The 27,505-nt window shown below is 45.7% G+C and overlaps 1 protein-coding gene and 2 long non-coding RNA genes across 3 annotated transcripts in view; all 3 read right to left on the bottom strand.

The window, feature by feature from the left end:
• LOC131279044 (anthrax toxin receptor-like) overlaps positions 1-21,714 on the bottom strand; it is a 44,885-nt gene extending 23,171 nt beyond the window's left edge. The window contains exons 1-4 of the mRNA XM_058299649.1: positions 21,652-21,714; positions 21,232-21,309; positions 21,053-21,113; positions 12,567-12,665 (exon numbers count right to left, since the gene is read on the bottom strand). Of these exons, the coding sequence (XP_058155632.1) occupies positions 12,567-12,665; positions 21,053-21,113; positions 21,232-21,309; positions 21,652-21,702 (289 nt within the window). The 5' untranslated portion in view covers positions 21,703-21,714. The remainder of the gene's footprint in view (positions 1-12,566; positions 12,666-21,052; positions 21,114-21,231; positions 21,310-21,651) is intronic.
• A 105-nt stretch (positions 21,715-21,819) lies between these two features.
• LOC139439134 (uncharacterized) lies at positions 21,820-23,107 on the bottom strand. The gene is made up of 3 exons (XR_011648968.1): positions 23,029-23,107; positions 22,891-22,924; positions 21,820-21,877 (listed from the first exon to the last, which is right to left on the bottom strand). It is a non-coding gene; the product is annotated as an uncharacterized lncRNA (long non-coding RNA).
• Positions 23,108-25,003: 1,896 nt separating this feature from the next.
• LOC139439135 (uncharacterized) overlaps positions 25,004-27,505 on the bottom strand; it is a 28,750-nt gene continuing 26,248 nt past the window's right edge. The window contains exons 2-3 of the long non-coding RNA XR_011648969.1: positions 25,746-25,817; positions 25,004-25,067 (exon numbers count right to left, since the gene is read on the bottom strand). This is a non-coding gene — a long non-coding RNA (uncharacterized lncRNA). The remainder of the gene's footprint in view (positions 25,068-25,745; positions 25,818-27,505) is intronic.

Raw genomic sequence — 27,505 nt, 5'->3', positions numbered from 1 at the left:
TTGATTTCCATTCTAAATAAAAGAGAGCATACAACAACAATAAAAAAACAAGCAATCCAACTTAACAATGGGCAAAAGATTTAGATGGACTTTTCTCCAAAGAGGAAATACAAATGGCCAAAAAGCACATGAAAAAGTGTTCCATATCACTAGCTACTAGAGAAATGTAAATCAAAACGACAATGAGATCTCATCTTACACCACATAAAATCGCCATAATTTAAAAAACAAAACAAAACAAGTGCTGCAGAAGATGTGGAGAAATAGGAACACTCCTTCACTGTTGGTGGGGTTGTAAATGGTGCAGCCTCTGTGGAAGACAGTTTGGCTCTTCCTCAGGAAGTTACATATAGAACCTCCATATGATCCAGTAATTCCTTTACTAGGAATATATCCAGAAGAACTGAAGTCTGTGGCACAAACAGAAGAACACGTGGCACACCGATGTTCATAGCAGCACTATTCACAATTGCCAAAAGATGGAAATAACCCAAGTTTCCAACAGCCAATGAATGGCAAACAAAATGTGGTATATACATATGATGGAATACTATGCTGCATTAAGAAGAAATGAAATTGGGACACCAATGATAATATGGATGAATCTTGAAGACATTATGCTAAGTGAAGTAAGCCAGACACAAATGGACAAATCTTGCATGGTCTCACTAATATGAATGAAATATGAAGAATAAATTCATGGAGTTAAACCCTAGAGGACAGGTTATCAGGAGTTATGAGGAGGTCTGAGAAGGAGTACTGATGCTTAACGTATGTAGAATTTTTAATTAACTTGACCGTTAAAGCATGGAAATGGACAGAGTTGATGGTAACATATTATAGTGAATAACAGCTGGTTTATAAATGGGAATGTGGCTGGAAAGGGTGATCCAGGGATGTAAATGCCAACTGAAAGAAAGCTAGAGCTTAATCTAGGGACTAAATAACACAGTGAACCCAGAGGTGGAAGAGAATTGTGGTTGATGGTACAGATGAAAGAGTGTCCTTCTGTGAGCAAGAACAGATGTACATCACTATTACAGGGTGGTGGAAATGTGGAGAAGCATGGAATAAATACAACTGCTGTTACCTATGGACTGTGGTTAGCAGGAATAATGTAATATTCTTGCATCTATGCCAAAGATTACTATGTTGATCATGAAGGAATATGGAAAAAGTGTGCCAAATGTACACTATGGACCATAGTTGGTGGTAATGGTCTAATGATATTTTCTCATAATCTGTAACAAATGTTTCACTATGGTGTGGTGTGTTGGTGAAGGGTGAAGGGCTGTTGTACAGCAATTTTACACATATGCATGATTGTTTTATAGGTGCACAACTCCTGTAATAAATATATATTAAAAAATAATCATAGGGGGAAGTGGCTGTGGCGCAATAGTTGTGCTCCCATCTACCATATGGGAGGCCCTGGGTTTGCATCCTGGGGCCTCCTTGTGAAGGCAGTCTCGCCTGCATGCTGCAGAGCACTACCCAGCCCGCAAGCAGTGTGGAGAGCTGACTCAGCAAGATGACACAACAAAAAAAAAAGGAAGACAAAAACACAGAAGAATGTGCAGCATACGGACACAGAGAGCAGACAGTATGCAAAAGCCATAAGGGGGGGGGGGATAAAAATAAAATAAAATAACAGACAAAAGCAGTTTATCAAATAATAATAATAATAATAATAAGGTGGGTTTGGGGGGAAATACACCAAATATAAGATACGGACTATGGTTAGTAGTAATATTTTGATGATACTCTCATAATTTGTAACAAATATTTCAGAAAAATGCAAGATGTGGGGTGGGGTGATATATGGGGTGGGGTGATATATGGGACTCTGTATAATGTCATACATGTTTGTTTTGTAAGTTCACAACTTTTACTACACACTGTTTATGTGTGTTCATGTATGAATGATATACACCAATACAACTGATAAATAAATAATTATAACAATAATAATAAATAATATTTTTAAAAATACATTAGAACTTCCAGAAAGATGGCTGACTAAAAACACACAGGACTCTCTTCTTTCCTTAAAAAATATCTAGATGGCAGACATAAACAGCTTGGGAAAATAATCTTCTAGGGTTTAGGACACCAGGGGATGACTGGACACTTCCCAGAAGAGAAAGGGGCAAGGGAAAATAATTGTGTCTACAAAACTATGCATTAAAAGCCATAGCTGCAAATGCCAGCACCTTCCCCCACAATATAAAAGCTTTTGAATTCTCACGCCTCTGGATTGATGGCTACAAATGGGGCCCTAGGGATCTACCTCCCCAGAAAAAGTGAGAGAGAAGGACACAGCCTAAGGCTGACCCAGCTTTTGACCCACAAATTTGGTCTGCTGTGTCCCATGGGCCCTTCCAAACCAGATGGGGCCACACCATTGTTTGTCTTAAGAGCTAGCAAGAGATTAAAGAGATCCAACTCTCTCAATCTCCCTCTCTACTGACCAGGACTGGTTTTTGAGGTCACAAAGGGGAGAGAAATTACTTCCCACCTGGGAAATGAGAGGGGGCAGCCAGCAAAGTTTGGAGAACTGCCCCTGAGAAAGTGTCAATTACAAAGCTATTAGCCTCCAGACAGGAAACTTTGTCACAATGATCCAGTCAATGTTGCAGCAACACACTTCAACTGGACATTGAAAGAGGGTTACCAAAGATCACCATCTGCTGGGTGACCAAGTATTTGCATGTGAGAAAATTAAAATTAAATAAGAAAGAGAGGCTTTTTCTGGCCTTTGCAATCTCCCTCCACAAAGCCCTAGGAAGCAGGTCTGCTCCCCATTACTGGGTTCATAGCCCAATTTGATCAACTAACCAGGACAATCCCAGAGACTCAGAACAGATTGAACCAAAAATCAAAGAATAGCAGTAACACATAGCCTCTTGCCACTAAAGCCCTATGAAAGAGGAAAAAAAATTAGCATCTGAGTAAACTCACCACCCTAATCAGATGCCTGGATATCAAAAATTACAAGCCATAGTAAGAAAATGTTAGAAATGGCCCAAGAAAAAGAATATATCAAAACTTCAGAAGAGATAGAAGATTTGAGACAATTAATCAATGTGATGAACACAAATTTCCAAAATCAAATTAATGACTTGAAAGACAAGGCATCCAAAGACATAAAGAATATTGAGAAAACACTAATTAGTGGCCGCCAGAGTTTCTGAAGGGACAGAGAGGGAAAATAGGTGCAATACCGGGTATTTTCAGGACATTGTAATTGTTTTGCATGACACTGCAGTGATTGGTATAGGCCATTATATATTTTGTCATAACCTATAAGATTGTGCAGGACAGAGGTTAAAAACTATAATGTAAATATAATCCACGGGTAGTAGCAATGCTTCAGTATGTGTTCTTCAATTGTAACGAATGTACCACACTAATGAAAGATGTTGTTAAGGTGGGAAAATGTGGACGGGGGAGAGGATGGGACATATGGGAATTCCCTATAATTTTTATGTGACATTTATGTAATCCAATGCTTCTTTAAAAATAAAAATAATATTACAATAGAAGATACTGAGCTAACACAAAGAAGAATTTAAAAACCTGAACAGAAATGTAACAGAGCTCATGGGAATGAAAGACACAATAGGTAAGATCAAAACCACATTAGAGGCATACAACAGTAGATTCAAAATGACTGGAGAAAGAATAAGTCATATAGAAGACAGAATGCTGAAACTGAAGAGAAAAAAGAAGAAAGAATGGAAAAAATAGAGCAGGGGTTTGGAGTTGAATGATAACATGAAATGCAACAACATACGTGTCAAGGGAATTCCAGAAGGAGAAAAGAAGGGAAAAGGGGCTGAAAGAATATTTGAGGATATAATAGCTGAAAATTTCCCAACTCACACAAAAGAAATGAACTTACATGTCCAAGAAGCTCAGTGTATCTCAATCAGAATAAATCTGAATAGACCCACTGCAAGAGTCATACTACTCAGAATGTCAAATGTCAAAGATACAGAGAAAATTCTGAGAGCAGCAAGGGAGAAGCAAATCATCACATACAAGGAACACCCAGTAAGACTTAGTGCAGACTTCTCATCAGAAACCATGGAGGCAAGAAGATAACAGTATGATATGATACAAATAGGATATTGAAAGAGAAAAACTGCCAGCTGAGAATCCTTTATGCAGCAAAATTGTCCCTCAAATATGAAAGCCAGTGTAAAACATTCACAAACAAATAGAAACTAAGATAACTTATTAAAAAAACAAAAAGGATCTACCTTTGCAGAAAATATTAAAGGAAGAGTTACAGCCTGAAAGGAAAAGATAGGAGAGAGAGGTTTGGAAAACAGGATAGAAGAAGGAATAGCAGAAAGGATAACCAAAAGAGTAAAAAGACAGATGAAAACAAATCTTTGATACATGAAAAACAAAGAATGAAATGCTATAAGTAAATAATGTATGTACAGTAGCATTATTGAATGTGAATGGATTAAACTCCCCAGTCAAAAGATATAGGCTGACAGAATGGATTTTTAAAAAAGAACCATCCATATATTGCTTACTAGAGTTTCACCTTAGACCGAGGGATACAAACCAGCTGAAAGTGAAAGGTTGGAAAAAGATGCTTCACACAAACAGTAACCAAAAAAAACCAAAAAATTGGACAAAACTGACTTGAATTGCAAAAAAAGTTATAAGAGATAGAGAAGACCATTATATATTAATATAAGGAACAATCCACCAGGAAGAAATAACAGTCATAAATGTCTATGCACCTAGCCAGGGTGCCCCAAAGTACATGAGGCAAACTCTGACAAAACTAAAGGGAGAAATAGACACCTCTACCATAACAGTTGGAGACTTTGGCACACTAGTCATATCATTAGATAGAACAGTTAGAAGATCAACAAGGAAACAGAGAACTTGAACAATACGTGTTAGGCCTAACAGACATATGCAGAATGTTGCACCCAAACTCAGTGGGTTATAATTCTTCCCAAGTGCACGTGGATCTTTCTCCAGGATAGACCACATGGTAGATCACAATACATTTCTCAAAAAATACAAAGAGACTGAAATTATACAAAGCACCTTCTCAGATCATAATGGAATGAAACTTCAAATCAATAATAGACAGGAACTAGGTAAATTCACAAATGTGTGGAAGCTAAGCAACACACTCCTAAATATTCAATGAGACAAAGAAGAAATTGCGGGAAGCAGACATGGCTCAACCAATAAAGTGTCTGGCTACCATATGGGAGTGTCCGGGGTTCGATACCCAGGGCCTCCTGACACATGCGGTGAGCTGGCCCATGCACAGAGCTGCTGCACACAAGGAGTGCCACGCCACGCAGGGCGGCCCTGCATGGGGGTGCCCCATGCACAAGGAGAGCCACCCTGCATGAAAAAAGCACAGCCCACCCAGTAGTGGCACCGCACACAAGGAGAGTTGATGCAGTAAAATGACATAACAAAAAAGAGATGCAGTTTCCAGGTGCCACCGAGGGTGCCAGTGGACACAGAGAGCAGACGGGGGTGAAGAAGGGGAGAGACATAAATAAAATAAATCTTAAAAAGAAAAGAGTCCTTTAAAAAAAAGAAGAAATTGCAAGTGAAGTCAGTAAACATATTGAGACAAAGGAAAATGAGAACACAACTTATAAAAAGTTATGCGATACATTGAAGACAGTCTGGAGAGGGGAAATTTATAGCCCTAAACACCCATATTAAAAAGAAGAAAGAGCAAAAGTCAGAACAGGCTGAACTGGAGAAACTAGAAAAAGAACATCAAACCACTCCCAAAGCAAACAGAAGGAAGGCAATAATAAAGATTAGAGCAGAAATAAATGAAATTGAGAATTAAAAAATAGAGAAAATCAACAAAACGAAAAGCTGGTTCTTTGAGATCAATAAAACTGACAAACCCCTAGCTAGACTAACAAAGAAGAGAGAAGATGCAAATAAACAAAACCAGAAAGGAAAGAGATGCAGCTATGACCCTGCAGAAATAAAAAAGATTATAAGAGAATATAGTATGCGAACAAACTAGACAACCTCGATGAAATGGACAAATTCCTAGAAATCTACAAACAACCTACACTGAAGCTACAAGAAATACAAGAACTTAAATCACATTTGAAGATATTGAATCAGTCATCAAAAAACTCCTAACGAAGAAAAGTCCAGGACTAGATAACTTCACAGGTGAATTCTACCAAGAATTTTGAGAAGAATGAACACCAATCCTGTTTAAATTCTTCCAAAAAATTGAAGAGAAGGGAAAATTACTCAACATATTTTATGAAGCCAGCATCATCCCAATAACAAAACCAGATAAAGACACTGCAAGAAAAGAAAATTACAGACCAATCTCTAATCAATATAGATGCAAAAAGTTCTCAACAAAATACTTGCCAATAGAATCTAATATATCAAAAGACTTAAAGATCATAACCAAGTGGGATTTATTACTAGTATGCAAGGGCGGTTCAACATGAGAAATCAATCAATGTAATACACATTAAGAAATTGAAAGGAAAAAAAACACATGATCATCTCAATTAATGCAGAAAAGGCATTCGACAAAATCCAGTATCCTTTCTGGATTAAAAAAACACTTTGAAAGTTAAGAGTAAAAGGAAAATCCCTCAAAAGGCATATATGAAAAACTCACAGTCAACACGATACTTAACTGGGAAAGTTTGAAAGCTTTCCCTCCAAGATCAAGAATAAGACAAGGATGCCCACTGTCACCATTGTTATTCAACATTGTGCCAGAATTCTAGCCAAAGCCATTAGACAAGAGAAGTAAAAAAAAAAAAAAAAAGACATCCAAAAGGGAAAGAGGAAGTAAAACCCTCACTATTTGTGATGACATGATACTATATTTACAAAATTCTGAAATGTCTATGACAAAGTTACTTGAAACAATAAATGAGTTCAGCAAAGTAGCAGGATATAAGATCAACATGCAAAAATCAATAATGTTTCTGTACACTAATATTAAATAATCCGAAGAGGAAATCAGGGGGGAAATTACATTTACAATAGCAAGAAAAAGATTCTAATACCTAGGAATCAATTTAACCAAAGAAGTACAGGAATTACATGCAGAGAACTACAAAATAATGTTAAAAGAAATCAATGAGGAACTAAACAAATTGGGTTTGATTTCCAGTGCTTCCTAAGGAAGACACCACAGAGAGCTGATGCTGCAACAAGCAGGCACCGCAAGAGCAGATGCAACCGCTGTAACAAGCAGATACTGCAACCGCTGCAACAAGCAGACTGCCACAATCAGCAGACACCGTAATCAGCAGAAGTCTCAACCACCACAATGAGCAGACACCACAGCCAGCAGGGAGTGGATGTGTTTCAGGGCTTTGGACACTTGCTTCCCACATGGGAGGTCCTGGGTTCAGTTCCTGGTGCCTCCTAGAGAAGATGAGCAGACACAGCAAGCACAACGAGCAGACAGACAAGGGAGCCATCTGGGAGCAAGTTAAAAATAAACAAACAAACAAACAAACAAATAAATAAATCTTTATTTTAAAAAATAAGATTATATGCCATGATCAAGTGGGTTTTATCCCAGGTATGCAAGGGTGAGTCAACACAAGAAAATTAGTGTAATAAACCACATTGATAAATTGAAGAAGAAAAATTACACGATCCCTTTGAATGATGCAGAAAAGGCATTTGAAAAAATATAGCACATTTTCTTGATAGAAAATACTCCAAACGATAGGAATAGAAGAAAGCTTTCTCAAAATGGTAAAACACATAAGTGAAAAAACTAGTTAGCATTGTATTCAACGATGAAAGATTGAAAGCTTTCCTGCCGAGATCACTGACAAGACAAGGATGCGCACTGCCATCACTGTTATTCAACATTGTGCTAGAAGTTCTATCTAGAACAATTAGGCTAGATAAAGAAATAAAAGGCACCCAAATAGGAAAGGAAGAAGTAAAACTTTCACTATTTGCTGATGATATGATCCTATTTCCAGAAATTCCTGGAAATTCCACAGCACAGCTCTTAGACCTAAAACACAAGTTCAGCAAAGTGGCAGGACACAAGATTAATACCCAAAAGTCAATAGCGTTTCTATACACTACTGATGTGGAATCTGAGGAGGAAATGAGAAAACAAATTCCATATTTGCAACTGAAAGAATCAAATATTTGCGAATAAACTTAACCAAGGACATAAAGGACCTATATTCAAAAGACTAGAATATTGCTAAAAGAAACCAAAGAAGACTTCAATAAATGTAAGGACATTCTGTGTTCCTGGATTGGAAGACTAAATATCGTTAGGATGTCAATTCTACCCAAACTGATTTACAGATTCAACACTACATTAAAAATCCTGGCACCCTTTTTATCTTCTCAGAAATGGAAAAGCCAATTATCAAATTTATTTGGAGGAGTAAGGGGCCCTCAGTAACCAAAACTGTCTTTAAAAAGAAGAGCAAAATTGGAGGACTCTCACTTCCTGACTTGAAGTATACACTTAGCTACATCACTAAAAACATGGTACTGGCATAAAGACAGACAGATTGACCAATGAATCAAAAACTCAGAAATAGATCCTCATGTCTACAGGCAAGGGGCTTTTGACAAGCACTCAAGTCCTCCCAGCTGAGCCAGAACAGTCTCTTTAATAAATGGTGCTGGAAGAACTGGATATCCATATCCAAAAGAAAGAAAGAGGATCTCTATCTCACACCTTATTTTTAAAAATTAAATCAAAATGGATCAAGGACATAAATATAAAAGTGAGAACCATAAAACTCCCAAAATAAAATGTTCTGGAATTTGATAGTGGTGATGGATGCACAACTCTGTGAATGTACTAAAAATCGCTGAATTGTACCTTTTTTAACATTTAACTTTATGGAATGTGAATTATGTCTCAATGAAGCTGTAAGAAAATCTTTGTCAGTAAAGTTAATGATGTCCCATTGTTAAAATTAATAAATAAAGAAAGAAAGACAGAAAAAAGAAAATGTAGGAACGCATCTACAAGATATTGTGATAGGCTGTATTTTCATAAACTTTACACCAAAAGCATGACCAACAAAAGAAAATAAAGATAAATGGGACCTCCTCAAAATTAAACACTTTTGTACCTCAAAGGATTTTGTCCAAAGGGTAAAAAGGCAGCTGACTCAATGGTAGAAAATAGTTGGCAATCACATATCTGATAAAGATTTAATATACATGCTATATAAAGAGATCATATAACTCAGCAATAGAAAGGCAAACTACCCAATGAAAAAATGGACAAAAGACTTGAAAAGACAATTGTCCAAAGAAGAAATAAAAATGGCAAAGAAACATGAAAAAATGTTATACAGCACTAGTGATTAAGGTAATGTAAATCAAAACTACAATGAAATATCATTTCATACCTGTTACACTGGCCGTTATTAAAAAGTCTGAAAATTGGAAGAGTTGGAGAGGATGTGGAGAGATAGGAATGCTTATTCACTGTTGGTGGAGATGTAGAATGGTATAGCCACTGTGGAGGACTGTTTGGCAGTTTCTAAAGAAGTCAAATATAGATTTGCCATGTGACCTGGCAATACCACTACTGGGTGTATACCCAGAAGAACTGAGAGCAGTGACAAGAACAGACGGATGTTCATAGCATTGTTCATGATGGCCAAAAGCTGGAAACAACCCCCGTGTCCATCAACTGATGAATGTATTAACAAATTGTGGTGTGTACACATGATGAAATATTAAGCAGCTTTAAGAAGAAATGAAGTCATGAAGCATGTGACAACATGGAAGAACCTGGAGGACCTTATGATGAGTGAAGTAAACCAGACACAAAAGGACAAATACTGTATGGCTGCACTATTATGAACAAAATGTATTATGTAAACTCATGGAGTTAATAATTTAAATATAGGTCACCAGAAAATAGAATGAGGTTAGAGAATAGAGAGCTGAGGGTTAATTTGTACAGAATTGGTAAAAAGGTTGTTTGTAAATCTTTGGAAATAAATGTCTTTAGCATGTACTATTGTGAAAATAGTACACGCTAAAGACAGAAAATGTGGAACAGGTGAGAACACATCACGGTATTTGTAACTAGCAGAGCTATTATATGGCTATGACAGTGGTTGAAAGGGTATGTTTAAGGTAATGTTTATTACTAGAAAGAAAGCTAAAAAATGTAACATGGGATTGTATAACAGTGAAACCTCATGTAAAATATGAATATGTGTGATACTGCATGCACACTGTAAATGCAAATATACTAGACAAAGAGCAGAACAGCTCTGTGTATGGCAGGTGAAGCATAGATTGAGAGGTGTTGAGTTTGGTTTGTTTGTTGTTTGTTTATTATTATTGTTATTGCTGTTATTGGAATGATGAAAATGCTCCAAAAATGATTGAAGTGATGAATGGCACAACTATGTGATTATAATGAATACCAATGATTATATCCTTTGGAAGGATTTATGCTTTATTAATATGATTCAATAAAATAGAATTGTTTAAAAAAAACTAAGTTTGTTATCAGTTTAGAAATGCTCGCTAATTTTGATGGGACTAGCATCCAGGTGTTATTTCCTGAGTAACTTAATTTTTAAAACACATGGATCAAAAATGAAAGAGAACCCTCAGTTATGGCCCTAACCACTTCATTAATTTTAGGAACTCATAGGTCTCATGAAGAAATATTTGTAGGGGATTACAGTTTCTTTGATTCCAGTTCAGTCTGTTTTTCTTCCATAAATTTTAAGAAAGTAAATTTCACTATGCTGCATTTGAGATTGGAAACAATAGTTACTTGGGTTTTGGATCAGGGTAATATTTTATTCTCTATTCTTTCCTCTACTTCCCTGTGGCCACATCAATCTTATAATTAAGAATCTCTAACAATTGTGATTGTTTTTCTCTTTTCCACCACGGATCAGGGCTCTTCTCAACAAAAGGTTCATTTCCATGGGGACGGGTGTGTTGGCCCATCTCAATTGTCAGAGGAGCCAAGAAACTGGTGATCTGGACATATATGGAAACTCATCTTCAAAGTAGGTGCTGAGGCAATGTGGGAAGGTTGGGATTCCCTGGAAAACAGAGCCCCAGGGAGTGGATGACCACAGCATGTCCAAGGTCAGGGGCAGGAAGTGCAGGGCACTGCAGGTGCTGCCAAGTCACAGCCAAGATGGCTCATGGCCAAGACAGCTGTGTGAGGGGCAAGGCAGGCAGATCAGGAGGGAGGGGCCGCCCAGAACGAGCTCATCACCCGAATTCACAGGCCTTCCCCATGTCGTGAAAACAACATGCGAAAGACAGAACTCGTGGAACAGGGGGCCATACTGGCTATTAAATTTTTCTTCTCATTTCTCAGTTTTCCAAAAGTTTTCCCAGGTGTTTTAATAAGAGGAACATGTGATTGGAAGGAACAAGACAAATTCTTCTCAGCACATCAGAGCTGCTCACGATGTGCCACATGCCATGGCTCTGCCCATGTGGTATGACTGGGGGCCCGGTGCCCAGCACTGACTCAGAGGGGACACCAGGGACCCCCAAGGGGGCACAGGAACCCCCATTCCTCTTGGGAAGGACCCAGAAGCATTTCCAGGGCCGTCAGGTGGGCTCCGCCTGCACCAGGAACTCTCTTCTAGGTGAACTAGAAGGCACCCTCCATGGTTTTGGCTATCAGAACTGGGGAGCTCGGGTCCACCCACGCTGGGGAAGGGCAGGTAAAGGGGAACAGCACTCTCCTGAGTGGAGAGCCAGCGCCAAGGTCCTCCCCGTGCTCTGCCCACCTAGAGGAGCAGATGCCCACCAGTGCTGGAGAAGGGAGCAGTGCTGGGTCTACCAGGCGGCCGGGCAAGGCACTGGCCCAGGAAAATGCAACCGTAACAACCGGAGGCAGCGAGGAGCTGGCAGGCAAAGGGTGCTGAGGGCTGCCCAGCAGCCCAGGCTCTGGGGAAGGCCCACCCAGCCCCAGCTCCCTGGGGGCCACCTGCCAGGCCCTCTGCTTCCTAAGGCTGCTCACCCTCGGCCACGTCCTGCCAAGTAATAGGCTGCTTCTTACATTTTCACACAATTATTATGCCCTCAAGGGCACCTCCCCCTCTACTACGAGATCTTGCCACGACCATGGCCCGTGTTATAGGAAAGAAAACAGGCTCAGGAGCCAAGGCCCTGGGGCCTGGGCCTCAGACTCTGGAGCGCAGGCCTGGCCAGGGCTCCTCATCTCAGCTCAGGATGAGCCACCTTCCCTGCAGGGGCCAGTGGCCCAGGCAGGGCGCAGGGCCCAGGCTGGCTGCCCATGCCCCCAGAGCCACCTGTGGCCTCCATCTTGGCCCTGGGGAGGACTCCCTGTGAGGCAGAGCTCAGCCCTGCTCCAGGTGCCTGGGGTCTGTTTCCGGTCAGGGTGGGAGGGGGCCAGGCCCCTCGCCCATCTGACACTGTGTGGCATGCTACCTCTGACCCTACTGTGTCTACTGAAAGAGGCCAGCAAGGACAGGCAAGGCTAGGCATCTCAGAACCAACACATGCTGTGGGGTCACTCGGGACTCAGAGGCATCTGGGCAGGTACTTACCTTTGAACTTGGTTCTGCTGAACTTGAATCTGCAAATAATGTCCTTCTTATTCAGGGCATTCGCAAAGCCTCTTCCGTGCACCTTGATATCAGGGCTTTCTGCAAGGACAACGTGGAACAGGCTTGTGAGGACACACTCAGGGCTGTGTTCGCTTGGCTCTTCCTTTCAGGGCAGGCTGCCCCAGAATGAACACCCAAGGTGACTCATGCAAGGAAGCAGCTTTGGGGACACCACCTCTGGGGGACACCGCCTCCAAGCAGCCTCTTCTCACCACTGATTCTTAGAAACCCTGACTGTGCCCTGCCAGGCCTCTCCTTAGGGTGAGCTCCACCCCTGAAATCCCAAGGGGCTCCCTAAAGCCATGGGATGCTGGCAGTGGGCAGAGTCACCCCTTGCTTTACAGGTGAGAGCAGAGTTCGGCCCAGGTGCGGAGGGCCTCCCACACTCGCAGACCCGGCACCAAAAGTCACAGTCGAGCAGGTCCCCGCTGGCCGCGCTCAGCAGGGGCCCATGGCCGTGGCCGGGGAGAGGGCTCCTGCCCAGTTCCCAGGTGGGCGCGGGGCTCAGGATTCCACATCAGGGAGGAGGCAGCTGCCGGCCGATGAGCAGGCGCCCCTGCCACACTGGGAGGCCCTTCTCCTCCTGCACTGAGCTGGGGCATGCTGGATGTCAGGCTTGGCCATGTCTTTCCTCCGCACCTGAGCCGCACTTGTCGGGCTCCCCGTCCTCTGATGCTGTGACTTGCAGGTTTCAAATGGCCGCTCAGTTTTGCGCAGCAGGGATGATGGCTAATTTTTTCTGTGTGACGTCCGTCTCATGTGTTCCTGTGCTCCACCGGCTGGTGCTGTGTCGAGGGGGCTCTAAATATGCTTTTCCTTTCTTCTTGTTCGTAAACATTTTTTTTTTGAGAGGGGAAAAATGTACTTGCACACACATACCCACAAGCACCCTCACAGAGCCACTCACAAATGAGCAACTTCCTGCACACTTCAAACACACTCACACACCACACATTCACACACACACAAACACATGCACACACATATAGACACCCAAATATAAACAAAGGCACATACACATGCATATGTGCACACACCACACATCCAAACACACATATTCATGCTCACACGTACATATGCATACATTGCAAATACACACACACTGCATGTACATAGACAGATACATACACAAACATGATTCTCACACACGCCCATGAACACGCAAACACACATGGATATGCGTGCATGCACATACACAACCCAAATACACACATACACATGCATGTACACACATGATGATATCCACATGCACCAACATATGAAGTCTGAAACACATACACACAAACATGCACGCATACACACATACAGGTTCATGCTCCTCTTATACTCGTATCTGTGCACAAAAGCATGCCTGCCCACACACACAATTGTTCTGGTCCACTAGGCTGCCGAAAGCAATATCCCAGAAATGGGTTGGCTTTTACAGTGGGGATTTATTAGCATACAAGTTCACGGTTCTGAGCCTTGGAAAGGTCCAAATCAAGGCACCATCAAGATGGTACCTTCCTCCTGAAGACCGGCTGCCAGTGACCCTAGCCTCCTCTGTCACACTGCAAGGTCCTTGGTGGCATCTGCTGGTCTCCTCTTCCAGGCTGTGTTGCTTCCAGCTTCTTCATTCCATGGCTTTCTCTCTTTGTGTGGATTTCATTGTCTTATAAGGGACTCCAATAAGAGGATTAAGACCCACCCTGAGCCAGGCCTTAACTGAAGGAACCTCATCAAAAGGCCCTACTTGCTATAGGTCCACACCCACAGGAATGGATCAGCTTTAAGAACATACTTTTCTGGGGTCTACTCAGGTTCAGACCATCACACTCCACCCTGTGAACTCCAAAAAGACATGTTCTTGCCATATTGAAATACATTCATTCCATCACAACATCCCAGAAGCCTTAATTCATTTCAGTAACAATATTAAGTAAACTTCTTATCAAAATCAGTTACAGCTGTCATCTGTCCTGGGGCACAATTCCTCTGGCTGTGGACCTGGGGACTCAGAGAACAAGTTACCTGCTTTCAAGAGACACAGAAGGGATAGTCATAGGGCCAACATTCCCACTGCCATAGGGAGAAATTGGAAGGAAAACAGGGGTCACGGGTCCCAAACAATTCCGAAACCCTTCAGGGCAGACCCATGAGATTTCCAGGTCTGAGAGTCGTTATGGAACAACGGTGTGACCTCAGGCCCTAGTACATCAGAAGCCCCACCCTTTCCAGGTGTTTGACAGGATCCCTGCCCACCCCAAACACTGGGGTGAAGGCTCCAGCATCATCAAATGTTGAGGTGACAGCCAGCTCTCAGCCCCACCTTGTCAAGCATCTGGGTGGCAAACAACCTCTCCATCATCCCCAAGGCATCTGAGAAATCTGGGGTGGTGGCACTCTTCCAACAACAAGGCAAAAGGTTGCTGCCTCCAAGCTCCTGGGCGTACTCACACCTTCACATAGCAGGGCTGACCTCCAAGCTCCTGGGCATACTCACACCTTCCACATGGCAGGGCTGACCTCCAGGCTCCCAGGCGCACTCACTCCTTCCATATAGCAGGGCTGACCTACAAGTTCCCAGGTATACTCACACCTTCCACATAGCAGGGCTGACCTCCAAGCTCCTGGGCATACTCACACCTTCCACATGGCAGGGCTGACCTCCAGGCTCCCAGGTGTACTCGCACCTTCCACATGGCAGGGCTGAACTCCAAGCTCGCGTTGTACTCACACCTTCCACATGGCAGGGCTGACCTCCAAGCTCCCAGGTTTACTCACACCTTCCACATGGCAGGGCTGACCTCCAGGCTCCTGGGCATGCTCACACCTTCCATATAGTAGGGCTGACCTTCAAGCTCCCAGGTGTACTCACACCTTCCACATGGCAGGGCTGACCTCCAGGCTCCTGGGCATGCTCACACCTTCCATATAGTAGGGCTGACCTTCAAGCTCCCAGGTGTACTCACACCTTCCACATGGCAGGGCTGACCTCCAAGCTCCCAGGTGTTCTCACACCTTACACATGGCAGGGCTGACCTCCAAGCTCCCGGGCATTCTCACACCTCCACATGGCATGGCTGACCTTCAGGCTCCTGGGTGTACTCACACCTTCCACATGGCAGGGCTGATCTCCAAGCTCTCGGTGTACTCACACCTTCCACATGGCAGGGCTGAGCTCCAAGCTCCTGTGTGTACTCTCACCTCCACATGGCAGGGCTGACCTCCAAGCTCCCGGGCATTCTCACACCTCCACATGGCAGGGATGACCTCCAGGCTCCTGGGTGTACTCACACCTTCTACATGGCCTGGCTGGTCTGCTCTCTTGGCTGAATACTGTCTACAGTCCAGACCTCAGCTGCCATGGTTGTGCCTTTGAAGTCATTTTTCCATCAATCTACCCCATTTCTGTTCCTTATAGACCAAACCGGTAATGGCTCCATTCGTACAGATTTTGCAAAAAACTTGTTGGTTTCACAGGTAGAACACTGGGGTCCAGGCCATAAGACAAAAGATCTTCTGGAGATCCTCCCTGGATGTTTGCATTCCCAGTCCTGATGCACACTGATGACCAGCTCTCTGTTCAGAGATGTTTTCACATGGGGCACTATTCTCTGGAGACTCGCTTTCCAGAAGCTCAGAATTTACCAAGTCATCAATATCTGCTCTCTTTGTGCCCATCAGTTCAGTCCTCACTTATCCCTTTCCTCTCACATTTTACTATGAGCTTCAAGGAGAAGCCAGGCTGCATTTTCTACATTTAGTCTCAAATCTCCTCAGCTACATTTCCAAGCTTGCCATTTCCAAATTCTGTCATCTTCCATATGATATCAGGACTCAACTTTGCCAAATTCTCTGCCACTTTAAAACAAGAATCGCTTTCTTCCAGTTTGCAACGACACACTCATCATCTCTGAGTAAGGCCTCATCGGAAGTTCCTTTAGCATCTGTGTTTCTACCAACAATTTCTTCAAAGTACTCTGGGCCTTTCCTATCAAGCACCACCCAATTCTTCCCACCTCTACTTTTTATCCCATTTAACAGCTTTTTTTTTTTTTGTATTTTTTACCGTTATTGAATTATATCACTCATGCATAAACATAGATAAAGAATTAGTGTAAGAAACATAAACCTCATACAGGGCTCTCATACCTCATCCTATCACCAATACCTTACATTGTTGTGGAGCATTTTTTACTCATGATTAAAGAGCATCCTTAAAATACTACTAATAACCAAAGAATCTTATATTTGGTTTATTTTTCCCTAACCCACCCTATTATTATTATTTTTTATGTTTATATCATTTATACATGAACACACATAAATAATATGTGTATAGAAAAGTTGTGAACTTACAAAGCAAACATGCATAACATCATACAGGGGTCTCATACATCAACTCACCACCAACATTTTGCATTGTTGTGAGACATCTGTTACAAATTATGAAAGAATATCTTCAAAATCTTACTCCTAACCATAGTCCTTATCTTTTATTTGGTATATTTTCCCCCCAAACCACCCTGCTATTATGTTTTTAATGTATTTTTATGATAGAAGTTACAAACTTACAAAACAATCATGTACATGTACAGAATGCTTATACAACATCCCTCTGTCAACACATCACACCATGGTGGAACATTTGTTACAGATTATGAGATAATATCATTGATCATTACTAGGTCCATAGCATATATTTGGCACACTTTTTCCATACTCAAACAGTATCAACACAGTACATCTTTAATATAGATGCATGAATATTACATCACTGCTGTTAACTACAGCACATAGGTCACTCCAAGTGTTTTCCCGTGCTTCATCACATTCCCACCAACCTGCAGTAGTGATGTACTTCTGCTCTAGCTCACAAAGAACTCTTGCATCTGTACCATCAACCACAATTCCCACCCACTTCTGGGTTTACTGTGTGATTTAGTCCCTAGGTAATTCTCTAGCTTTCTGTCAATTGGCATTTACATTCCTAGACTACCCTTTTCAGCCACATTCCCATTTATAAACCCGCTGTTACTAACTGTAATGTGGTACCTTCAACTCTATACAGTTCCACACTTTTACAGTAAGGTTAATTAAAACTTTTACATACATTAAACATCAGTGGTATACCTCAGTCCTCCTCTTATCTCCTTTAAGACTCCACCACCTACCACCAGGTCTTAAAAATATTTTCCTACATTTTCTTCTAGAAACTTTATGGCTCCTGCTTTTACATTTAGATTTTTGATCCATTTTGAGTTAATTTTTGTAGAAAGTGTGAGATATAGGGGGGTCCTCTTTCCTTCTTTTGACTATGAATATCTAGTTCTCTCAGCACCATTTGTTGAATGGACTGTTCTGCTCAAGTTGGAGGTGTTTGACAGGCTTGTCAAAAATCACTAAACCATAGATGTGAGGGTCTTATTTTTGAACCATCAGTCTGGATCCATCGGTCTATGTGCCTGTCTTTATGTCAGGACCATGCTATTTTACCACTGTAGCTAGGTAATATGAATTAAAGACTGGAAGTGAGAGTCCACCAACTTCACTTTTCCTTTTAAGATGTTTCTGGTTATTAAAGACCCCTTACCCTTCCAAATAAATTGGATAAGTGTGTTTTCCATTTATTTTTTAAATGCTGGTAGAATTTTTATCAGGTTTGCATTGAATCTGTTTATCAGTTTGAGTAGAATTGATATCTTTAATGATATTTAGTTTTCCAATCTGTGAGCATGGAATGTTCTTCCAATTATTTAGGTCTTTCTTTTTTTTCTTTTAACAATGAGTTGCAGGTTTCTGAATAAAAATGCTTTACATTGTTGGTTAAGTTTATTTCTAAATATTTGGGTTTTATCTTTTGTATTTTATTTTCACTATTCTTTTTACACTTTTACTTACTTTTACTGATATGTTCTTCATTTGTAGAATCTCTCTTAAGCCTCTCTCTCCTGTCTTTTCAGGCTCCTGCACTCCCTTTAGTATTTCCTGCAAAGCTGATTTCTTGGTTACAAACTCTCTCAGTCTCTGTTTATCTGTGAATGTTCTAAACTTTCCCTCATTTCTGAAAGACAATCTTGCTGGATATAAGATTCTTGGCTGGAAACTTTTCCTCTTGCATTATCTTAAATATATCATACCACTGTCTTACAGCCTCTGTGGTTTCTAATACGAAATTGGCACTTAGTCTTATTGGGTGTCCTTTACATGTTATGCATTGCTTTTCTCTTGCTATTCTCAGAATTCTTCCTTCAACTTTGGCATTTGACATTCTGATTAGTATGTGCCTCACAGTTGGTCTATTTGGATTTATTCAGTTGGGAGTACATTGTGTTCCTTGGACATGGATATCTATATTCTTCAATAGGGTTGGGAAATTTCCTACCAGTATTTCTTCAAATATTCCTTATGCCCCCTTTCCTTCTCTTCTCCTTCTGGGACACCCATGACATGAATGTTTGCACTTCTCTTGCTGATATTTAGTTCCCCAAGACCATGTTCAATTTTTTCCATTCTTTTCTTCATCTGTTCTTTTGTGTATTTGCTTTCAGAGTTCATTTCTTCAAGCTCACCAATCCTTCCTTCTGCATCTTCAAATCTGCTATTATATAATTCCAGTGTATTTTTAATTTCATTTATTGCACCTTTCATTCCCATAAGATCTGCTATTGTTCTATGTATGCTTTCAAATTCTTCTTTGTGCTCATCCAATGTCTTTTTAATTTCCTTAATCCCCTTAGCCATCTCATTGAATTTATTGAGGTTTGTTTGAACATCTATGATTAGATGTCTTAACTCCTTTATGTAATGTGGAGGCTTGTCTTGTTCCTTTAACTGGGCCATATCTTCCTGTTTCTTGGTGTGGATTGTAATTTTTTGTTGCTGCTTGGCATGTGGCTACTAAATGTATTTATTCTGGGTGCAGTTTCTCTCTTTAGGGCTCTTGCCTTTTCTCCCTTGCTCGTTATTTAGTACAAGCCAAGGATGTCATTGGTGCTGTAAGCTGTGGAGGTTCAAGCTACCCTCATTGCCCCAGGGACTGATGATGCTTCTCCCAGTTTTCTCCTTTGCTAGGGGTAGGGACACAGCTGCAGCCTTGTATAATAATCCAAGTCATACAGGCCTAGACTGCAGTTGCCCAGAGAGACTAATGAAGCTCATGCCCCTTTCTTCCCTGCCTGGGGAGGAGATGAAGCTGTAGGTGTGGGCAGCAATCTATGCCATGCAGGCCCAAAATGATGACAGATGACCTGGTAGACTTCTGACTATTTGGTCCGTGTCAAACAAATGAACCCATAGTTACCCGGAGAGGCTGGTGTAGGGCCTGCCAGCTTCCTCTCTGCTAGAGGTGGGGCTGAAGCATAGGCTAGGACTGCAGGATGATCTTGGTGAAAGAAGCTGGTCCCTACCTTCACTGTAATTTTCAGTCAACCTGGCTTACCCTCATCCAGGGGGATGGAGTCAAAATGGTGGCTATTGGCCTCTTTCAAACTTGGACTGGCTCAAACTTTAGCAGTTCTTAGGATTATATTTGAACCCGCTGAATTTTCTAATTAGTAGTTGAATTTGGTGCCCAAACATGTCTTCCTGGTTTTTGGAAGTGGAACTTCCATTTCTAGACACAGAATAGCTCCTGACGTTGCAGGATATTTGTCTGGTCTCATGGAAGCCCCAAACAGGTGTTTTAGACAGCTCTGGGGGATTACTAACTGCCCTGTAGCACAAACTGACTCCAGGAGCTCCTTATTCTGTTGCCATTTTGCTGGTTGTCCCATCTAACAGCTTTTTAAACATTTTTGGTATTTGCAATAGCAGCTACCCACTTTCTTATTACCAAAATCTGTTCCAGTTTGCTACGCTGCCAAAAGCAACATACCAGAAATGGGTTGGCTTTTAGAGTGGGGATTTATTTGCTTTCAGATTACAGTTCTGAGGTCTTCTTCCTGAAGACCACCTGCTGATGATCCTGGACTCCAATGTATGTTGCATGGCACATGGTGCATCTGCTGATTTCTCTCGTCTCTTCTGGGTGTCCTTATTTCCAGCATCTTGCTTCTGTTGCTGTCTCTCTCTTCTTCTGAATTTCATTCACTTTAAACAACTCCAGTACTAGGACAGAGAACAACCCTGGGCTATGCCTTAAATGAAGTAACCTTATCAAAAGGGAAAGACCCTACGTACATTAGGTTCACACCCACAAGAATGGAATAGCTTTAAGAACATGCTTTTCTGGGGTCTATACAGCCTCAACCACAACAACAACACATGTACATACACACACACACAAACACATGCCATCACCCACATGCACATATATACACTCATGAAAGGCACACACACACAATTCACACACATACACACATGCATATCCACATACACACATGGATGTACATACACATGCACACACATACCTCTGTCTACACCAGTGACACCTCAGCCCTTACCTCCCATGCAGACATTGGTAGGTTCCAGATATTTAATTTCGATGCAGCTCTTCTCAATTACCTAGAATCCACAGTGGGCAGAAGGGCAGGGTGTGAGTTGTGGGGAGATTCTCGACAAGCCCCTCCTCACTTTCAGCTTCTCACACCCATCGGGCTTCTCACGTCCAGTTTCCACTCACCTGGGAACTGATGCTTGACAGGGAGTTCAGATCAGGGACCCCAAACACATGGTCCTTGGAATGTGCAATTCCTTCCAGCTATGAGGGAGAGGAGGTGGTTGGGATGCACAGCCAGGGCATGGAAGGGGCAGCTGGTTCCACAAATGGGACAGTGCCTGGCCAACACGTCAGGGTCTGGGCAGTGTTTCCCTGGAACTAGATCCTTCATCTGCAGCAGAACTCATGGGGGACGGCCTCCACCCTCAGCTGGGGTGCAACTGAGCCTGCCAACTCCATCCTTTAAAGTGGATGGGGTAGACCCAAGTAATTGGGGGGGGGAGGGTTAGGATGGCATCCCTGGGCTACCTGGGGAAACCAGCCTCTGACACCTGCCCCCAATCAGGCTCAAGGGTGGCCCCTGCATTACCTGTTCTCACTTACCTGTTTTTGCTCAAAGTCGTTCGCACCAATGGTGAAAACGATAGCTCCCATCTTCCGAGCCTTTCGAGCCTAAGAGAAAGAAGGTGTTGAGTAGAATTCCCCAGAATCAGTGCAGCATAATGGCTGTAATGATGGATTGGACTCACTTCCTCCGCAGCCAGCCAGTATGCCCCTTGAGGTATGTTTGCAGCCGTCAGAGCATAGACCACTCTGGTGACCTTCCTACCTGGAGGACAAGCAAAGAGGGGCCAGGTGGGAATGGCACTTGGGGTGCACCAGGGAGCCATGGCAGCAGAACTGCAGGGCTGCCCATGCTGGGACACGGCCCAGTGCCCCACACCAAGTCCTCGCAGGCAAGGCGTGGGCAGCTCACCGGGACGCATGTGCCAGCCACCCTACTCTGCAGGCTTTCAGCAGAGAAGGGCCTGAGCCAGGACCCACCTGGCAGACAGGAGACTGAGCCCAACTCAGGGCCCCTTCTGCCAGGCTACCCCACCCTCCCCCACCAGATGGTACCACCTGTGCCAGGAAGGGAAACCCAGCTCGTGCACCTGACAGGTGCAAGACTCCAGAACAGCAGGGAGACCACAGGCTGACCTGCTGTAATGGGTGGGCTGCAGGTTTAGGGTAAGGGATCCCTGAGCCGGGCTGGCCTGGGGGTTCCTGCCAGTGTCCCGGGCCCCAGGGCCCCTGGCCAAGGCCCTTGAAGGGGGACCATGCGCCCAGCCAAGGGCTCTGCAAACCACAGTGCAGCCCCCTGAGAAGCCTGGAGGGACGTCACTCCTGGTCTGAGGACAGCACCCAATACCATCAGGGAGGGAGGCACAGGGTGGAAGGAAGAAGAGCCGAAAGCCACAGTGCAGCTCAGAGGGCTCAGCAGGCAACAAAGGGTGGCAGTCGATAAGATGTTCCATAAATCAAACCCTATGTCTGCGTGGGGCCCTCGTCTGCTTCCTTATCTTTTCCCAACTGCAGGTCAGAGAGGTAAGTGGCCTCACCTGGATGCACCTGCAGCCTCTCAAATCCAAAGGTGCAGGCAGATACCTTAGTTCTCGTAAAGGCGAGGTGGGTATTATCTTAGCCTCCTCGTACAGAGGAATCTGTAACTGGGAGACCGTAAGGAACTTCCTCCAGCTCAGAGCTAGAACATAGGGGAGGGATCGGGACCCGAACTCGCTGATGCCCAAACCCGGCTTTGCCCTGGGCCCCTGAGAACACAGAGGGCAGGAGGGGGCTTACCTTGAGAGCTGGATTTTCTCATCATCATATTTGCCTGCAACAAAAGAAGGAAATGTTGGACAAGGGGGTTAAATGAGCAAGGAGCCCTCTAAGAACGTGATACAGAGGCATGAACTCCCCAGGCTCCAGCAGCTGTACCTTCTCTAGTCCTACATTCATGTAGGAAGATGACACCAGATTACGTTCACGCATGAGTCTCCGAAGACCTTGTTGAAGATATTCTCTGAAATGCAACATGGAGAAGGCAGTGGAGGTGGGCGTGGCCCTCCCACCGTCACTCTGCGTGGACGTGCAAGGACGCTGGTGCATCTCACATGCAGACAGGGCTCCGCTGTCCCCATGGGCTCCGCCTGGCTTGCTGGGTGCATCCCTGACCCACAGCACCCAGCACCCAGCCCCAGGGGCCCTGCCTCTGACCGTCCACTCCACAGCGGGGGCATCCCTGCACATGCAGCTGCGAGGCAGCACTCACGAGGGACCAGTGTTTCTGTGGAACTCCTGGGGGACCCCCCGCAGGTGGCCCATGGTAGGCTGAGTTTGGGAAAACTCGTCCTGCTTCTCCACTGCCCACCCCCTCCCCTGTTCAGCAGCGCCCTGGGGGGGAGCTCAGTGTCACTAGATGCTTGTGCCAGTGCTAGAGGAAGCAGCAAATAGGCCTAAGAGGGTTCCTGGGCTGCTGGGGGAGGAAGGCCAAAAGCTGGGAGGAGGGTGGGTTGTGGGCAGAGGGGGGGGCAGTGTGGGTGGCCTCACAGGCCCGCCCAGCTCAGGAGGTGGGGCTGGGACCCCTGGAGGCTGGTGTGCAGGCTCCCCCTCCCTGGGCAAGCCCCTCCTCCTGCAGGTGCCTCTTGCCCTAGGACCCCCCTCCCTGGTCTCACTCTCCTGACAGCCCAGCTGGGGCCACCCAGTCCCTGTGCTCCGGCCTCTGCCCCCACAGCAGATCCACCAGGACCCTGCACCTGCCACCCACGGCCACACGCTCTCCACACCCCCCAGGGGGTCAGGCTCCCTCTGCTCCCAAGTCCAGGGACCCTTCAGGCCCTACCCCACCCCTCTGCCCACCCCTCCTCAGCTCCGGCAGGGAGCACATGTGGGAGCACCAGTCCCAGGCCGCCCCAGCTCTGCTGCAGGCCATGCGCCACCAGGGCTGCTGCTTGAGGACTTCGGGCTCCCTGCACGTGTCCTTCCTGCACGGCTCCTGCAGCCTCCTGCCTGGGGGGGCCTTCCTGCCCCAGGCCAGCTTCCCCTGGACACCACGGCCCCACCCAGGAGCTTTCCAAGACTTGCTTCCTCCCACCTCCAAACCCACATGACACCCACTCCCCCTCCATGCTCTCACCCCTGCCCAGAGCATCAGCCCTTGCAGCTCCTCCTGGAGTACCATGGGGAGGCCTGGCCCCCCCGGCACCCCCATCGGGTGCTGCCTCCTGCCTCCCCTGCTGCCCTGGCTTCCCTCCAAGGTGCGGGCAGCGTGCTCTGCTCCAACCCCAGGCACCACCCCCAGGCTGACATGTACCCAAGGCTCCTTTGGCTCCCCACTCAGGATGGGACCCCAGCACTGGCATCCCCAAGTGCCTGGACCCTGCGGCCACCAGGCACTTCACCAGCCCCACTTCCAGGCTTTGTGACCCCATTCAGGCCACCGCATGCCCCCACCTGTGCCTGTCCCACGCCTGCGGGACCCTGCCCTTGGGCTCCTCTTTTTGACCCACTCTGGCTTCCCCAGACCCTTTGCTCCAGCACCCTGACTGCCGCCATCGTCCCGCCTGGTTCGGACCCTGCCCCCCCAAATCTAGAGGGGGATGAGCAGGCACAGAGCTGGGCTCACAGCACAGGCAGGGCTGAGACAGGACATGCACGAGTCTCCACCAGCCCCCCTGGGTCCCTGGACTCTTCAGAGACTCTGATGAAGGGACGTGCTGCCAGGGGGTGCTCGGGACAAGGGAGACAGGGGAAGGGGTGAGGAGAGAACACTGGGGGAGACAGTGCCAGGTGCCAGGCGTCCCCGAGGAACCCGGGTCCTGGGTGAGGGCCAGCCTGACACTGGGGCTTGCTCCTCACTGCCCTGTGGGGCCTCTGGGTCCACTGAGGACATCCGGGGGTCTTACTCGTCTGACGTGAGGTCCATGGACACGTAGGCCTGAGAGTCGAACGTGATGAAGGCGATCCGCATTTTCGGGCTGCGAGGAAGCACCCACTCGTGAGAGGCCGCTCACAGCTGGAAGCCGCACGCCCAGGCAGCCAGGCCGGGTCCCCGCCCAGCCGTCCCCTCCCCACCACGTCTCACGTCTGGGCCCACTCCCCACCAGGCAGTGCCGACAACTTGAGTGAAGGACTTGGAGGCTTCACGCAAGAGCGGGTGCCAGGATGGCATTCTGCCCACCCCTAGAGCCCAACACCCCAGAAGACGCATGTGCACACCTGCGCACAACTGTGCACACCTGCGCACACCTGCACACACCTGCAGTGACATCAAGACCTGCACTCGCATCTCTGAGGCGTCTCCCTTCTACTGTGATATTCTTGCAGCTCTGTCCCTCCTTCCCCTCCCCCATCTCCCCTCCCCCATCGCCCCTCCTCCAACAATTAGCCCTCTCTGGGGAGCTGGTCCCCACCTCCCTGTCCTGGCCATGGATGGATTTTACTGAGCTCCCTCCCCTTGGCACCACCCCTTGGCCACCATAGGGGGCATCCACTGGCATCTCTCCATCTGTCCTCTGCTCTTGTTCAGAGCCCTGGGCTCGGGGCTCCCACCCAAGGGACGTGCAGGCCCCTGGAGGCTCCAAGGGATGTGTGCTCTGCCTGGCCGGGGCCGAGCTCCCACAGCCCAAGGGGCCCGCAGCTCGGAGAAGCCATACTTCTTTAATTCATTCGTGATGTCACCAACAAATTTGTATATGCTCCTCCAGCTTTTCCCCACAAACGTCGACCTGAGGACAAGAGGGCATGGGTCAGGGGGACGAGGTGCCCTGTTGGGCAAGCAGAGTTTCTACCTGTCCCCCAATTCCAGCAGCCTCTCTAACAGGCGCCTCCCTCCCGGACACAGCCTTGGAGAGCAGCAGCCCTCAGGCACCATGGCACATCTGGTGAGCAGGGCAGGGGCGCCCCCAGCCCATTTGCCCAGGTCAGAGGAGCTTCCTGGACCAGGACCTTCCAGTGCTGAAGCTGAGTCAGCCCCAGGCAGATGGAGGTGTGGACACTGGAGGAGCCGAGAGGGCCAGGATGGGGGCGATGGATTGGCTGGCTGAGCCCATCAGGTGCTGACCAGCAGGGAAAGCCCCAGGCCCTCCCACCCACACTTTCAGGTACTTTCTCCCTCTGAGTAAATGGAGAAGCTTCTCCAGGTTGTGTTCAGTGCCTGGAAGAAGAGAGGTGGTTGGAGGAGGCTGAGGCTCAGAGCCCCTTTTGGCCAGGTGAGAAGCTGCTCATATCTATGTATCTCCCCTGGGTTCAAGGTCATTGCACATCCACAGATCTGTTGTGTACAGCTTTGTGGAGCTGGGAATGACTCAGGTTATGGAAGGAAGTGGTAGGTGCCTGGGTTCCTTGCAGCCCTGCAGTCTGAGGGCCTGCAGAGGTAAGTCATGGGGGCAAGGCTGGCCCCAGGCCTCCTTATTCCCTGCTGGCTCTCTCCCTGGATCTGTGACCACTCAAGTCCCCCCTATTGCATGCATCAGAGGGACCAACCCACAGGGAGGCCCTTCCTTTCCCTTCCAGCAATTAATGTAACTTTGGGCAGTTTGGAGCTCTGTATCCCATAAAAAAACATGTTCTGAAACTAAATCCATTACTCTGGGTATGAACCCTTGAGGATAAGGACTTTGATGAGGTTGCCTCAGTAGTATGTGGTCCAGAATGGGTCCTAATCCTGTTACTGAAGACCTTATAGGTAAGGTCACAGAGAAAAAGCCAGAAAGGGAGCAGCTGGAAGGTAAAAGTCAACAGAGCCTAGAAGAGAAGGGGGAGACCAGGAGAGGCTGCCATGTGCATTGCATCATGACATAGGGGCTCAGGACCAAAGACCTAAACAGCCTGCCCTGGGAGGCCAGTCTTTGGGAAGAAAGCATCATCTTGGCTTGGACCTCTCTAGCATCAAAACCATGAGCCAATAAATTTTTGTCCTTATTTTTCAATGTTACATTAAAAAATATGAGGTCCCCATTTACCCCCCACCCCCTTACCCCACTCCTCCTACAACAACCTCCTCCAACATCATGGGACACTCACTGCACTCGTTGAACACATCTCTGAGCACTGCTGCACCACATGGTCAATGGTCCACATTTAAGTTCATACTCACACCCAGTCCACCCAGTGGGCCATGGGAGGACACACAATGTCCAGTAACTGTCCCTACAGTATCACCCAGGACAGTTCCAAGTCCTGAAAATGCCCCCACATCACATCTCTTCTTCCCACTCCCTACCCCCAGCAGCCACCATGGCCACTTTCTCCACCTCAATGCCACATTTACTTCCATCACTAATCACAATTCCAGAATCGAGCATCGGCAAGTCTGCTCTAATCCATACTCCACTCCTCCATCCTGTGGACCCTGGGATGGTTATGTCCACTCCACCTCTGTATCAAGAGGGGGCTTAGCTTCCACTTGGATGAT

The sequence above is a fragment of the Dasypus novemcinctus genome, chromosome 6 (assembly GCF_030445035.2).
Source record: "Dasypus novemcinctus isolate mDasNov1 chromosome 6, mDasNov1.1.hap2, whole genome shotgun sequence".
In the NCBI taxonomy this organism is placed as follows: domain Eukaryota; kingdom Metazoa; phylum Chordata; class Mammalia; order Cingulata; family Dasypodidae; genus Dasypus; species Dasypus novemcinctus.
This window is presented reverse-complemented; position numbering and strand designations above follow the sequence as displayed.